Source organism: Mytilus californianus, unplaced genomic scaffold, assembly GCF_021869535.1.
Source record: "Mytilus californianus isolate M0D057914Y unplaced genomic scaffold, xbMytCali1.0.p SCAF_8, whole genome shotgun sequence".
NCBI classification, from domain to species: domain Eukaryota; kingdom Metazoa; phylum Mollusca; class Bivalvia; order Mytilida; family Mytilidae; genus Mytilus; species Mytilus californianus.
The window spans coordinates 94,138,343-94,150,963 of record NW_026262734.1 but is presented as its reverse complement, the minus strand read 5'-3'; the positions used below and the strand labels follow the sequence as shown (position 1 = coordinate 94,150,963).

Here is a 12,621-nt window from a genome sequence, read left to right as displayed (position 1 = left end):
AACGGCATTTTTTTTTTCAGAGAAATTCGTCTGAATAAAAATTGATAAAGTGTACGGCGATTAATTTTTTATTGTACGGGGATAGAATTTATACTTTTTGCTATCATTCAGTGGCGGATCCAGAATTTTTTATAAGGGGGCACTGAGTCTGACTGCTTAAGAGGGTGTCCGCTCCAGTCATGCTTCAGTGATTCCCTAAAAAATCTACCATTTTTCCCACAAAAGGAGGGGGCGCATGACAACTGGATCCCTACTTTCGCTTCTGTCATTGTTTCTTTGCTTCGGGACTACCTATATCCGGTGGTGATGCTACACAATGTCTATAAGAAGTAAAATAAAGCTTACTATCGGTGCAATTTTAGGAAAATATGTATTGTTCTATGTAACAGTAACCCCCCCCCCCCCCCCCAATATTGTAATGAAAAATACACATCGTACTCCATAGATAGAAAAAGGGTGCCACGGTGAAATAAATGTAATGGTGGATAATACAATTAACTTCAAATAGAATTGATTCATGCTTAAAATGTTCTTTGGGAAAATTATGAACAAGGGGAAATAAAATGATAGATTAAAAAACGAATAATGCATGACGAGAAAAATAACTTTATAAAAGGTGCAATATTTTTACGGGAGAACATCTGACGTTGATGAAGAAAGACTGCTCAGGTTTGATTTATAACAGATAATATGGGAATATATGAAACCCATTTAGGGAGCAACCATGTAACTTCAAAGGAGGAAAGAGGGGGGTGTGGTTTATGTTTTTTTCAAAATTTAACAATATAAGATATGGGCTAAAAAAAATACATAACACACACCCCCTCCCTCTTCCCCCCGGAAGTTAAATGGTCGTCCCCTAAAATGTAAAACTCGTCGACATTATGACTTACATGCAATAATAAACTTATGACATCGACTCCATCTGACACAGTCGACATGCGTCTCCTTAGCAGCCTCAATAAGTATGGCATCAGGCAAAAAAAGCAGAAAAAGGATATAAAATAGACGACACCATTGAGAAAATAGCGAGAGAGGGTAAAAACGAAGAGATACAGCATTTTGAAGTCTGAAAAGGTATATATATAATTTCATAAACAGAATCAACTATTTCAAATAAAATAATTTCAAAACCTCATTTCTCCATTTTCTCTCACACAACCAAAAAGAAGAAGAAATATTTTCGACATTTTGATACGCCCTTCTTATTTTTCAAGCAGTGTAGGGTATGGGTGGCGGTATAGGCGAATATCTAATAAATAGTGGATAAAAGGCAGTAATATAGGATTGGCGGTATAGGCGAATATCTAATAAATACTAGTAGTAGATAAAAGGCAGTAATACAACCAATTTCATCATCCTTTGTGGAAAATCGAATCAACCATAAACAAAGAGGGTATTATATAGATTGTGTGTGAAAGAAAATAGTGCAATCAGGGGATAAACATTGCATATTCTGGAGACTAGGAGGATGTTTTTGCTCTTTGAATATTCATTTTCCTATGTTAGTGTGCATGGTTATTTTTTCACTTTCGTAGACAAATATTTCGGGTATTTTTTTTAGTTTCAAAATATATACTTTCGAAATCCACCTTCACCCGAGAAAATCAAACGGACGTTCCCTCAGGCAGTTGTTATCAAAACACAACGTTTTGATTTACAGCACTGTATTTTGGTGTGTAAATGACAAAATTTCCATCACATGATAACACCGAGTAAATCTACAGTCTTGATTGCTTTCAGATAAAAGAATCACAATTGAGAAAATATTTATTCAAAAAATCATCTTGTTTCATGCTTAGTCAGTTATAATATATGTACAGTAATTGGCTTAAATGACAATAGATCTCCTGCTGGCAGTGGCATTCCGTTTATATATATATATATATATATCTGTTCAAACTACTTTTTGCCTATGCCTAACAAACCGTTGCCTCCTAACAAACCGTTGCCTTTGCCTACAATAAATAAATAAAATAATATCTTCTAAATTCTTTTTAACACATTATAGCTTTAATCTTAATCACAAATCATATTTTGCTTATATTCTTGTTTTGAATGTTTCATATTCAAATTAATTACATTTAAACACACATTGCTTTACATGTTGCATACCAAGTACTAAATCTATATTTGGAACATCTCTGCAGTCAATTTTAGTTCATATTCAATCTCTGTTTGGAACATCTTTGCACTCCTCTGTTATTAGTTCATATTAAATCTCTGTTTAAAACATCTCTACATTTATCTTAATCATGACCTCATGAACTTTCGTGTCCTTGTATCAATACTAATAATGTACTCTAATACATAATGTTTGTTGAGGGGCCAGCTGAAGCCCGCTTCCGGGTGCGGGATTTTCTCGGGAAAATAAACGCTGAATCCCGAATTCCGGCAGACGGCAAATATTTTGACAAATTTATATCTTTATCCATGCAGTAGCAGTTTTTGAGTAACGGAAATTTTACGATCATTGAATCCCGAGGTATCAATACAAACACGCGAATATGAAAACTAAGTTGGAAATATACACTCCGTAAAAAGGGACCTTGTGACCAACAGGACAATAACACCAAGGAAAGGAAAATTTACAATAAGAAAGGAAATTCCCAATAGCACAGAAAGAAGTCGTCCCGTTTATCACATATTTTCTATGTGAAATCAATATCAATGTCTAAAAAAGACCATCGTTCATTATTAAGTCCCCCAAATTAAGTCCCCCAAATAAAGTCTGGAAAACTCCTATAGTCAGATATACTTCAGGTTCAACAATACGTTAGGCTACCATGTCAAGTTGTCCAATCAGTGGTTTTTATTTTGTGCATTGGGTCTATTTAGGGCTTATTTGTTTGGCAAAAAAAGAGATTTTGTACATTTATGTTTGAATGATTATAACTTGAGAGCAGTAAGTGATAGCCACATAGGCTTTTAGTAATGAGCATGGGATGAAGACCCATCCTAAACCATATAATTTCTGCTCTGACACGAAAAGATGCATTAAATGATATTAAAAAGAAGTCCCCATTCTTTTTTAAGCTTTGCCACACATTGGGGTTACTAAGTATAAAGAAATATTTCTGCAACATGAGTGGGGCAGTTAGTTCCCATCGGATTTCCAATCACTTGTCGTTATACTTAATCTCCAAAATGAAAATAAAATGTATCAAGCAATAAATACATGGCGTCAAACAATAGACCACTTTCGAGTTATGTCCCTCACCACCAGAAAAAATCGTCAATTATGCGCGCCTGTATGACGTCATTTACCAGATAGAGGGGATCGCCTGTATCCCTGCACTATTAACGTTCATCAAGCGTCTTAGTGATCATCATTGTGCAGGATAAACTTGAAATAATATGTTTCCGTAGGTACTTAATCACAATTCCCTAATGACAGCAGTGCTGATTGTCAATTATAAGAATTAAATTTCCGAATAATTCATGCAATATAGCATCATATTTTTCTAACCACTCTCTCAACATGGGAACGAAAGTGACGATGCCCCTATACGCACGAATGATGTTCACTAAAACCAAAGTTTTTTTGACGGAAATGCATCGAACTCGAAAGTTGTCTGTTAATTGCATGTCCAGTTTATGTATTTGTGTGAGTGTTATTACTGAAAAAGGAATTTCATCAATTGTCACAGATATAGGTACACTCAGATTTTTTTTTTTTGAAATAGGAATCTTCTCCTTAAGGATGTACTAAGGTGAAATTTTAAAAATCTAGATTTTAAAATTGATACTTTAAGTCAGAACAGCATTAGTTAAGGAACAAAATAAGCTAAAAATATTGATAGGTTATGGAGCTCCTTTTCGAGATATTTAATTTAAAAAAAAATGGCTTTTACCTCATGCTCGCATTGGTACTATTTGGGCCTCAAACCGAAAGAAAAGAAATTTAGAATTTGCTTAAATTTTGGTAAATGACCTTCTATGAGCCATTGATGTCTTATATGAACAGAAAAATGGGTGTTATGAGGCAAAATATTTTACCCTGTATCGTGAGAAAAAAACCAAGGAGTCCGAACATCTGACAAAATTCCTAAATCTCACCTAAGTACATCCTTAATAAGATTGCGCGGTATAAAAGTTTAAAATATACATTGAAAGGAACCAATACTATAGTTCATCTGATACTTCCAAAGAGTGTTTCACTCCCCAGAAATAGCTAATAGCGTCTCTGTGGTTGAACCGTTACATGTGTAGCTGAACTAAAACATGTGCAGTTTAAACGAAACACGTGTGGTTGAATAGAAACATGTGTAGCTGAACTAAAACATGTGCAGTTGAAACAAAACACGTGTGGTTGAATTGAAACATGTGTAGTTGAACATTTACTAGAATAATAGCGTATTTTTTTGAAAATATGATATTTTGTTTGAACATCATATGAATCACAGGTGCGAGACGATACTTTTTTTAGTATGTATACATATGCTCGATTGAAAAGGGGAGCAAAGAAAGAAAGGAGCCCAAAAGGGAGTGATAATAATCATTTGACAAAACGTCACGTTTTATCTTTTTTTTTTGTAAATAAGTCATAGATCCTTTCTCAGTAAATGATTCAAAACAAAATAGGCCACATAAAGAGATTTTTTACCGTAAGAGAAATATGTGTCACAACTTTTGAGATTGGGACATCGTCTCGTCATTTATCATATTGAAAATAAATTACTCGAGTTAATAACAAGCACGTGACATCTAATTCTCACTTTTTATAAAACGTCTTATTATCCCTCTTGATAAATTTTCAATTTCTAAAATGCTTTATAAATTAATGCCAGCTAAAAGTTTTGTTACATAAAAAATATCTTACCACCTCCCCGAAAGAGCGATTGGAAAATGCTCAACATGAAGAAGAGGTAAATCAAACCTGAAACAAAAATACAAATTTGTCGTTTTAACATTTTTATACAAAAACGATTACATGTGACATAAAAACGATGTCATGTGACATAAAAACGATGTCATGTGACATACTAACGATCTCATGTGACATAAAAATGATGTCATGTGATTTATCATTTGACAAGGGTTTCTATCTTTTTAAAAATAAGAAGATGTGGTATAATTGCCAATGAGATAATACTCCACCGGTCGATACTTTTTGAATATTAGGTTAACTAATCCGTAAAAAATATCCAACAACATATATAGTATGAACCAATGGTGGATTTACTCATCAAAAATAAAGTACTGGCGAATACAAGATGGACAGGATGAGGGGTCCTTTATATCTTCATTTTTTTATTTTTTTAGACCATTGTTTCTTTATTATCTTTTTATTTTTGTCCATTATTCTCTGTTCTTTATAATTTTTTTTCGATTCTTTATATGTGTTGCCCTTTTTTCTGCACTTTTTGTCCATAAATCTATATTCTATAAACCCAATCCAGACCCCCATACAGTTTCATCTACTTTTCTGAAGATAAAAATGAGATTGTTTTTTTCTTCACGCAATTTTTATTATTGCTATACAATCTGAGATATAAGCTGATTTTGGATAGGTGTGACCAGAGAAAAATTAGCCAAAAAAATAAAGAATACAGAATGATGGGACGCAAAAATATAAAGAATACAGAATAATGGGACGCAAAAATATAAAGAATACAGAATAATGGGACGCAAAAATATAAAGAATACAGAATAATGGGACGCAAAAATATAAAGAATACAGAATAATGGGACGCAAAAATATAAAGAATACAGAATAATGGGACGCAAAAATATAAAGAATAACTGTGGAAAATAAAAGAATTAGGCAATACATTGTTGATTACAGAAAAGAACGATGTACAAGATAAAGAAATCCTCTATTTTTTTTACCTACTAAGAGTTATTTTCAAAGATAAAGATAACTGACCTGAACATTTAAAGAACACAGAAATTAAGCATTCCCAATTTTTATAAAATAATAATATATATATATATAAGAAAGTCTAAATTGAAAACAACGTTCAAACCTATGATTGCGTTGGATAAAACCCGCAATTTTTATACGTGTGCATGCAAAACAAATTTCTTGGTAGAGGGGTCTAAATACAGCACAAACAACATATTCCAAAAGACGATAAAAGTGAAAAAGTATATTTTAACAAAACGCATTTGACTAGCAGGTCGAACAACTGATGTTCTTAAACCCTGCTGACTGCCATTGGCGATTACCAAATAAACGGAACACAAGATGTAACAAAATGGATCTTATAATTAATTTATTACTAAACAGAAAACAATAAACTTGCGGAAAAGATGGTATACCGCAAACATGAGGTGCAAAAATTTGTACACCATATCCGGATTTCGACAATTAATGTCTCTTCAGTGATGTTAGGAATCGAAACGGTATTTGGAAGGCCATATAATTTACCTCAATTTATATATATATATATAAGTCTGAAAATTAAACCCCAAAGTGTTAAAATTAGATTTTTATGGTGACAAATGTTTGTCCCGAAATGGGATTTGAACTCACACCTTTGATACACTATAGCCCCAATTGCTTAGCCTAATGTCCAGCGCTCTAGACCACTCGACCACATCCGCTATATTTAAATATATCTTCAATAGTCGTAGTGGCGAATCTAGAGATAGACAAAAGACATGTGTTTTAAGCGTGTGTAGACATTATTTATTTATACACAATGTCTTTTTATTTGTCAGCAATCTAACTCAACAATTTTTTATATACGATTTATATATATATATGGTTATATATGGCGGTATACAGTTGATCTACCTTAAAAAGTTAATAGTCTAAATAATTGTATGCAGAATCCAGTGTGATAAATGTTTAATTTTTTCAACACAAATAAAAGAAACGCCTATAATACGTTATAATTTGATGAAGTGTATTTATAAGAATTTTAGTAGTTGTAAAAGAGAGGCGAAAGATACTAATAGGATATTCAAACTCTTAAGTCGAAATTAAACTGACAACACCATTGCAAAAAACGGAAAAAGACCAACAGACAAACAACAGTATACACAACACAACTTAGAAAACTAAAGACTGCAGCAACACGAACCCCACCAAAAATCGTTGATGATCGCAGGTGCTCCGGAAGGGTAGCAAACTAAGCGATAAGGAATAACTGCTACTTACCGAGTATTCCTCCACCTCCAAATCCAAATCCACTACCTCCTCTAGATACAGTATTTCCTCCTCTCCTTATAACAATTGGCTGGCCACCTCCTCGTCTAGTTATTGGTGCTTGAACTGGATATCTGTATGGTATAGGCACAACATTAGCCCCAGGAGGTATATTTAATCCCCTTCTACCCATAGGAGGTCGAATTCCACCAAAACCAGGACCACTAATGCCACCAATACTACCAATGCCACCAATAATACCACTGCCGCCTTGATAATACATTGCAGAAGTCTTGTAGACTAACGCTAAAAGTAGTACTGTAACGAAGGTCCTCATTTTTCCAGACTGCAAATAAGCTGCAAAGAAGCTACAAACATAACATACACCATTATTAGATTCATTCGCTCTAAAACTATTTTGTATCTACCTTACCTAAACGATAGATTTGATTTTGCAATTGTGATTTTAAATATCGTTAAACACGAGAAATTTCAAAGAATATCTCCAATAACAAAGGAACTAAGATATTAGTTATAATGTAGTAGTTACTTAGTACACGAATCTAATCATTGCATTAGAAAACATGGAATTATAGCTTCACAAAACTCACCATAAGTCAATTAAAGAACTGTAAATAGGTTGCAAAAATCTAGCGTTATATATAATGAATGACTCGTTTATAGCATGTTTTCACACGAAAAATGCTTTTACAATGACAGTTATTACCAGAGCATTTTTTTTTAATATAAACTAAAGTTTCTTGGAATTTCAAGATGTTTATCATTCTGTTTAATTGTAAATTGGAATGGCATTTTGCCTCAAGTTAATACAAAATGGTTTTCTGTCTTTTCGATAACTACTTTCACTTATAGACTGTTGTTTTGTTAGCCACATGCCTACTTCGATTCGTCAAACTCGCGTTGACGTGAGTAATCAAAACAGTGCTAACGCGCATTAGCGCAACCTTCCCGAATCGAAGTGAAAACTCTACTCGAGTTGACTCTCAAAATGGGAGATATTAATGTAGCAGCGGCTGTTAACTTTCTTTATAAAAATAAGGAGATGTGGTATGATTGCCAATGAGAAAAATATCCACCAGAGTTCAAATGTATAAGTATTCTTAAAAAAATTGACGAGCTAAGAAATAAAATTAATAAACATGCAATATATGCAATTACCATGTACGATATTTACATTAATTATTCTATAAATTCATTTTTTTCTGAATTACATCTTAAATTTTCATACCTGTTTTTTTAGCAGCACTTGATCAATGGTACGAAAGCACAGATGTCAGTTTAGCACGTGACCTTATATATACAAATCATGTCAATATTTGAGCCAATCAAAAAGACTATACCATGATAAGTTCCTTTTTGCCAATATAATCGTCAATCATTTTTGTGTATTTTGATCTGTTCTTCCGATTCGTGTTTACTTGTCGTAGTGCTAATTTAAAATTAGGACATCAAGTCTACATGTGACATCTTTTTAATATCTTTCCTTAGAATAAATGTAGAAAATGTCAAAAAGAGGATAACAAGAATCTTATAAAAAATTGATATGAAAAAAAAACTAGACGCGCTCAAAAAAGTAAACAACAACGAAAAACACATAGAACAGGGTCCAGAGATCTTAACTGGGTAAATGCACAAACTATAGCGGGGTTGAAGCTATTTAGTGTGCAGCCTAATCTACCTTCTAGCTGACTTTCAGTCACCGCTGTTTCGGAGTTTGGACCACAAACTTGAACAAGAAAATAACCAACGACGGGACATAGTTTTGAAAGTAGAGTCAAGATGTGCTCGCAACTACATGAAGCTAGCTAAGGTAGCCACATCTTCCGGATAAATTCTTCTGCTAAAAAAACCCCAAATCATATATAAAACTCAAAAGAGGTTGCTGCTGTCACGTTATAAATTTAAATTAAGTTCACTTTATAAATAGACATAAGACATAAAGATTTATTCAAAAGTCGTTATAAACAAGACAATAACAAACATATACTCTGAAAAGTTTTTAAAACCGACAAATGCGAAATAATTCAAACGAGAAAACTAAATTGTGATAAAACAGTCAGTGAAAAACAAATACAAGCCCCAGACACTTGGGAACGAACAGGACAAACCCGTTTTATGACGGTGACGAGTATAAATCACCATAGACGGCACATCGTGCATGTAGAGGTCAAATAACCTTTTTTTAATGTTTTTTTTTGTTTTTGTGTAAACAATATTTCATTTTGAAAATAATAATTTGAACATTACAATATGACAGTTTTATTAGGATTGGAAAACAAGTGAATTTTCACTTTTACAAGTTCCTCTTTTTTTTAATGTTCGGTGTCGTGTGTCGGCTAGGTGTGAATTTGGTGCGCTTGTAAAATTCAGGATTGTCCCTTTCATCTAGTTTTAAACTGTTAAAAAAATGGACACAACAATTTATAAATCCCATGAGTCCGAAGCGCTCTCCTGGATTTACCTTCACCAGGAACGCTCAAATCCGAATATTTGAAAGCCAAGGATGTATAAAGACCGAAACAGTTGAAGAGCTATATAAACCAAAAAGAACATAAAAATACACACACATTCCTATTGATGGATGTTATCAATTCCAATTGATTGCTCTATATTGATAAAATTGTGTTTTTGAGAAGTATATAAGAAAGTTAATGACACTTCTAAATTCGCCGTTTATTAATGTCTAATGTCGTACTAAGCTTTCAAACAGATAGAACTGGGCATCGTATCATAACTCAAATATTGAAGTACAGGTGGTCTATAAAGAAAATGTTTTTACTGCGTATGAACTTCCTCAATGTCATTTTACATTTGACCTTTAAGATCCACAGGTACCTTTAATACAGTGTTCTACGTTTGGGATTTTAACGACATTAGTTGATTGATGGATTGATTAATTGGTGTTTAACGCCACTTTCAGCACTTTTGGATATTTCGTGGCGGTCAGTTTTTGGTTTTTTTTTTTGTGTGGAGGAAGCCGGATGCCCGATGGGAACCACCTTAGGCAGGACAACTGACAACCCTTGTCAATAAATTTGGAAAAATATTTTTGTTCTACATGTACCAATTCAATACAATAAAGATTCTTTTGCAAATGCCTGGTGTCAACTAGCAATTGAATTGGGGAATTGATGTAAATAAACAAATCACAAATTTTAAGAAATATCATCAGTTTGAATTTTAACAAAAAATTATATTTAGGTGTAATAAGCTATTTTTATATTTAATTGTGATTGAAGGTGCCAACAATTCAAAAGAAAATTGTTCAAAATAGTTTTTTCATGTTAAAAAAATAACAAATGGAGAAACATCTTTTATTGTAGGATTTAAAAAAATAATAAATAAACATATAATTTGCTATTCCAATTGATTCGCAGTGTCAAATATTGGGTAAAGTAAGGCCACATTAGTTTATCGATGTTCAAATCTTGCAAATAGATGGGAAAAAGACAAATTTCGATGTTCAAATCTTGCAAATAAATGGGAAAAAGACAAATTAAGGTTACAAATAAAAGCTGAGGAAATCGCATGAAATCCCAAAAGAGGAAGACCGGGTAAGTGTTTCCTGCTATATAGAATAAGAAGATGTGGTATGATTGCCAATGAGACAACTCTCCTCCAGGGATCAAATGACGTATAAGTTAGCAACTATAGGTTATCATACGGCCTTCAACAATGAGCTCCGAAACAGTGGTAATGTCGTCTCTGCCACGCTACGCTGACTTTCAGATGTGCTCGCAACTACATGAAGCTAGTCAAGGTAGCTACATTTTCCGGATAAATTATGCTGCTAAAAAAAAACCAAATCATATATAAAACTCAAAAGAGGTTGCTGCTGTCACGTTATAAATTTAAATTGAGTTCACTTTATAAATAGACATAAGACATAAAGATGTATTCAAAGTCGGTATAAACAAGACAATAACAAACATATACTCTGAAAAGTTTTTAAAACCGACAAATGCGAAATAATTCAAACGAGAAAACTAACTTGTGATAAAACAGTCAGTGAAAAACAAATATGACAGACATGAACCAACAACAACCACTGATTTACAAGCTCCAGACACTTGGGAACAAACAGGACAAATCCGTTTTATGACGGTGACGAGTATAAATCTACATAGACGGCACATCGTGCATGTAGAGGTCAAATAAGCCTTTTTTTTAATGTTTTTTTGTTTTTGTATAAACAATATTTTATTTTGAAAATAATAACGTAAACATTACAATATGACAGTTTTATTAGGATTGGAAAACAAGTGAATTTTCACTTTTACAAATTCCTCTTTTTTTTAATGTTCGGTGTCGTGTGTCGGCTAGGTGTGAATTTGGTGCGCTTGTAAAATTCAGGATTGTCCCTTTCATCTAGTTTTAAACTGTTAAAAATCAAAACAACACTTTATAAATCCCATGAGTCCGAAGCGCTTTCCTGGATTTACCTTCACCAGGAACGCACAAATCCGAATATTTGAAAGCCAAGGATGTATAAAGACCGAAACAGTTGAAGAGCTATATAAACCAAAAAGAACATAAAAATACACACACATTCCTATTGATGGATGTTATCAATTCCAATTGATTGCTCTATATTGATAAAATTGTGTTTTTGAGAAGTATATAAGAAAGTTAATGACACTTCTAAATTCGCCGTTTATTAATGTCTAATGTCGTAAGCTTTCAAACAGATAGAACTGGGCATCGTATCATAGCTCAAATATTGAAGTACAGGTGGTCTATAAAGAAAATGTTTTTACTGCGTATGAACTTCCTCAATGTCATTTTACATTTGACCTTTAAGATCCACAGGTACCTTTAATACAGTGTTCTACGTTCGGGATTTCTGTGTTCTACGTTTGGGATTTTAACGACATTAGTTGATTGATGGATTGATTAATTGGTGTTTAACGCCATTTTCAGCACTTTTGGGTATTTCGTGGCGGTCAGTTTTGTTTTTGTTTTGTGTGGAGGAAGCCGGATGCCCGATGGGAACCACCTTAGGCAGGACAACTAACAACCCTTGTCAAAAAATTTGGAAAAATAGTTTTGTTCTACATGTACCAATTCAATACAATAAATATTCTTTTGCAAATGCCTGGTGTCAACTTGCAATTGAATTTTTGCGATTGATGTGAATAAACAAATCACAAATTTTAAGAAATATCATCAGCTTGAATTTGAACAAAAATTATATCTAGGTGTAATAAGCTATTTTTATATTTAATTGTGATTGAAGATGCCAACAATTCAAAAGAAAATTGTTAAAAATAGTTTTTTCATGTTAAAAAAATAACAAATGGAGAAACATCTTTTATTGTAGGATTTAAAAAAAATAAATAAATAAACATATAATTTGCTATTCCAATTGATTCGCAGTGTCAAATATTGGGTAAAGTAAGGCCACATTAGTTTATCGATGTTCAAATCTTGCAAATAGATGGGAAAAAGACAAATTTCGATGTTCAAATCTTGCAAATAAATGGGAAAAAGACAAATTAAGGTAA

General features: G+C 32.9%; 1 protein-coding gene across 1 annotated transcript; it reads right to left on the bottom strand.

Moving 5' to 3' along the window:
* Positions 1–1,757: 1,757 nt before the first annotated feature.
* Positions 1,758–8,366, bottom strand: LOC127713111 (acanthoscurrin-1-like). The gene is made up of 4 exons (XM_052219748.1): positions 8,346–8,366; positions 7,109–7,453; positions 4,823–4,879; positions 1,758–1,958 (listed from the first exon to the last, which is right to left on the bottom strand). The coding sequence occupies exons 2-4, from the start codon at positions 7,431–7,433 to the stop codon at positions 1,903–1,905; spliced, it is 438 nt and encodes a 145-aa protein (XP_052075708.1). The 5' UTR covers positions 7,434–7,453; positions 8,346–8,366; the 3' UTR covers positions 1,758–1,902.
* Between the last annotated feature and the right edge of the window lie 4,255 nt (positions 8,367–12,621).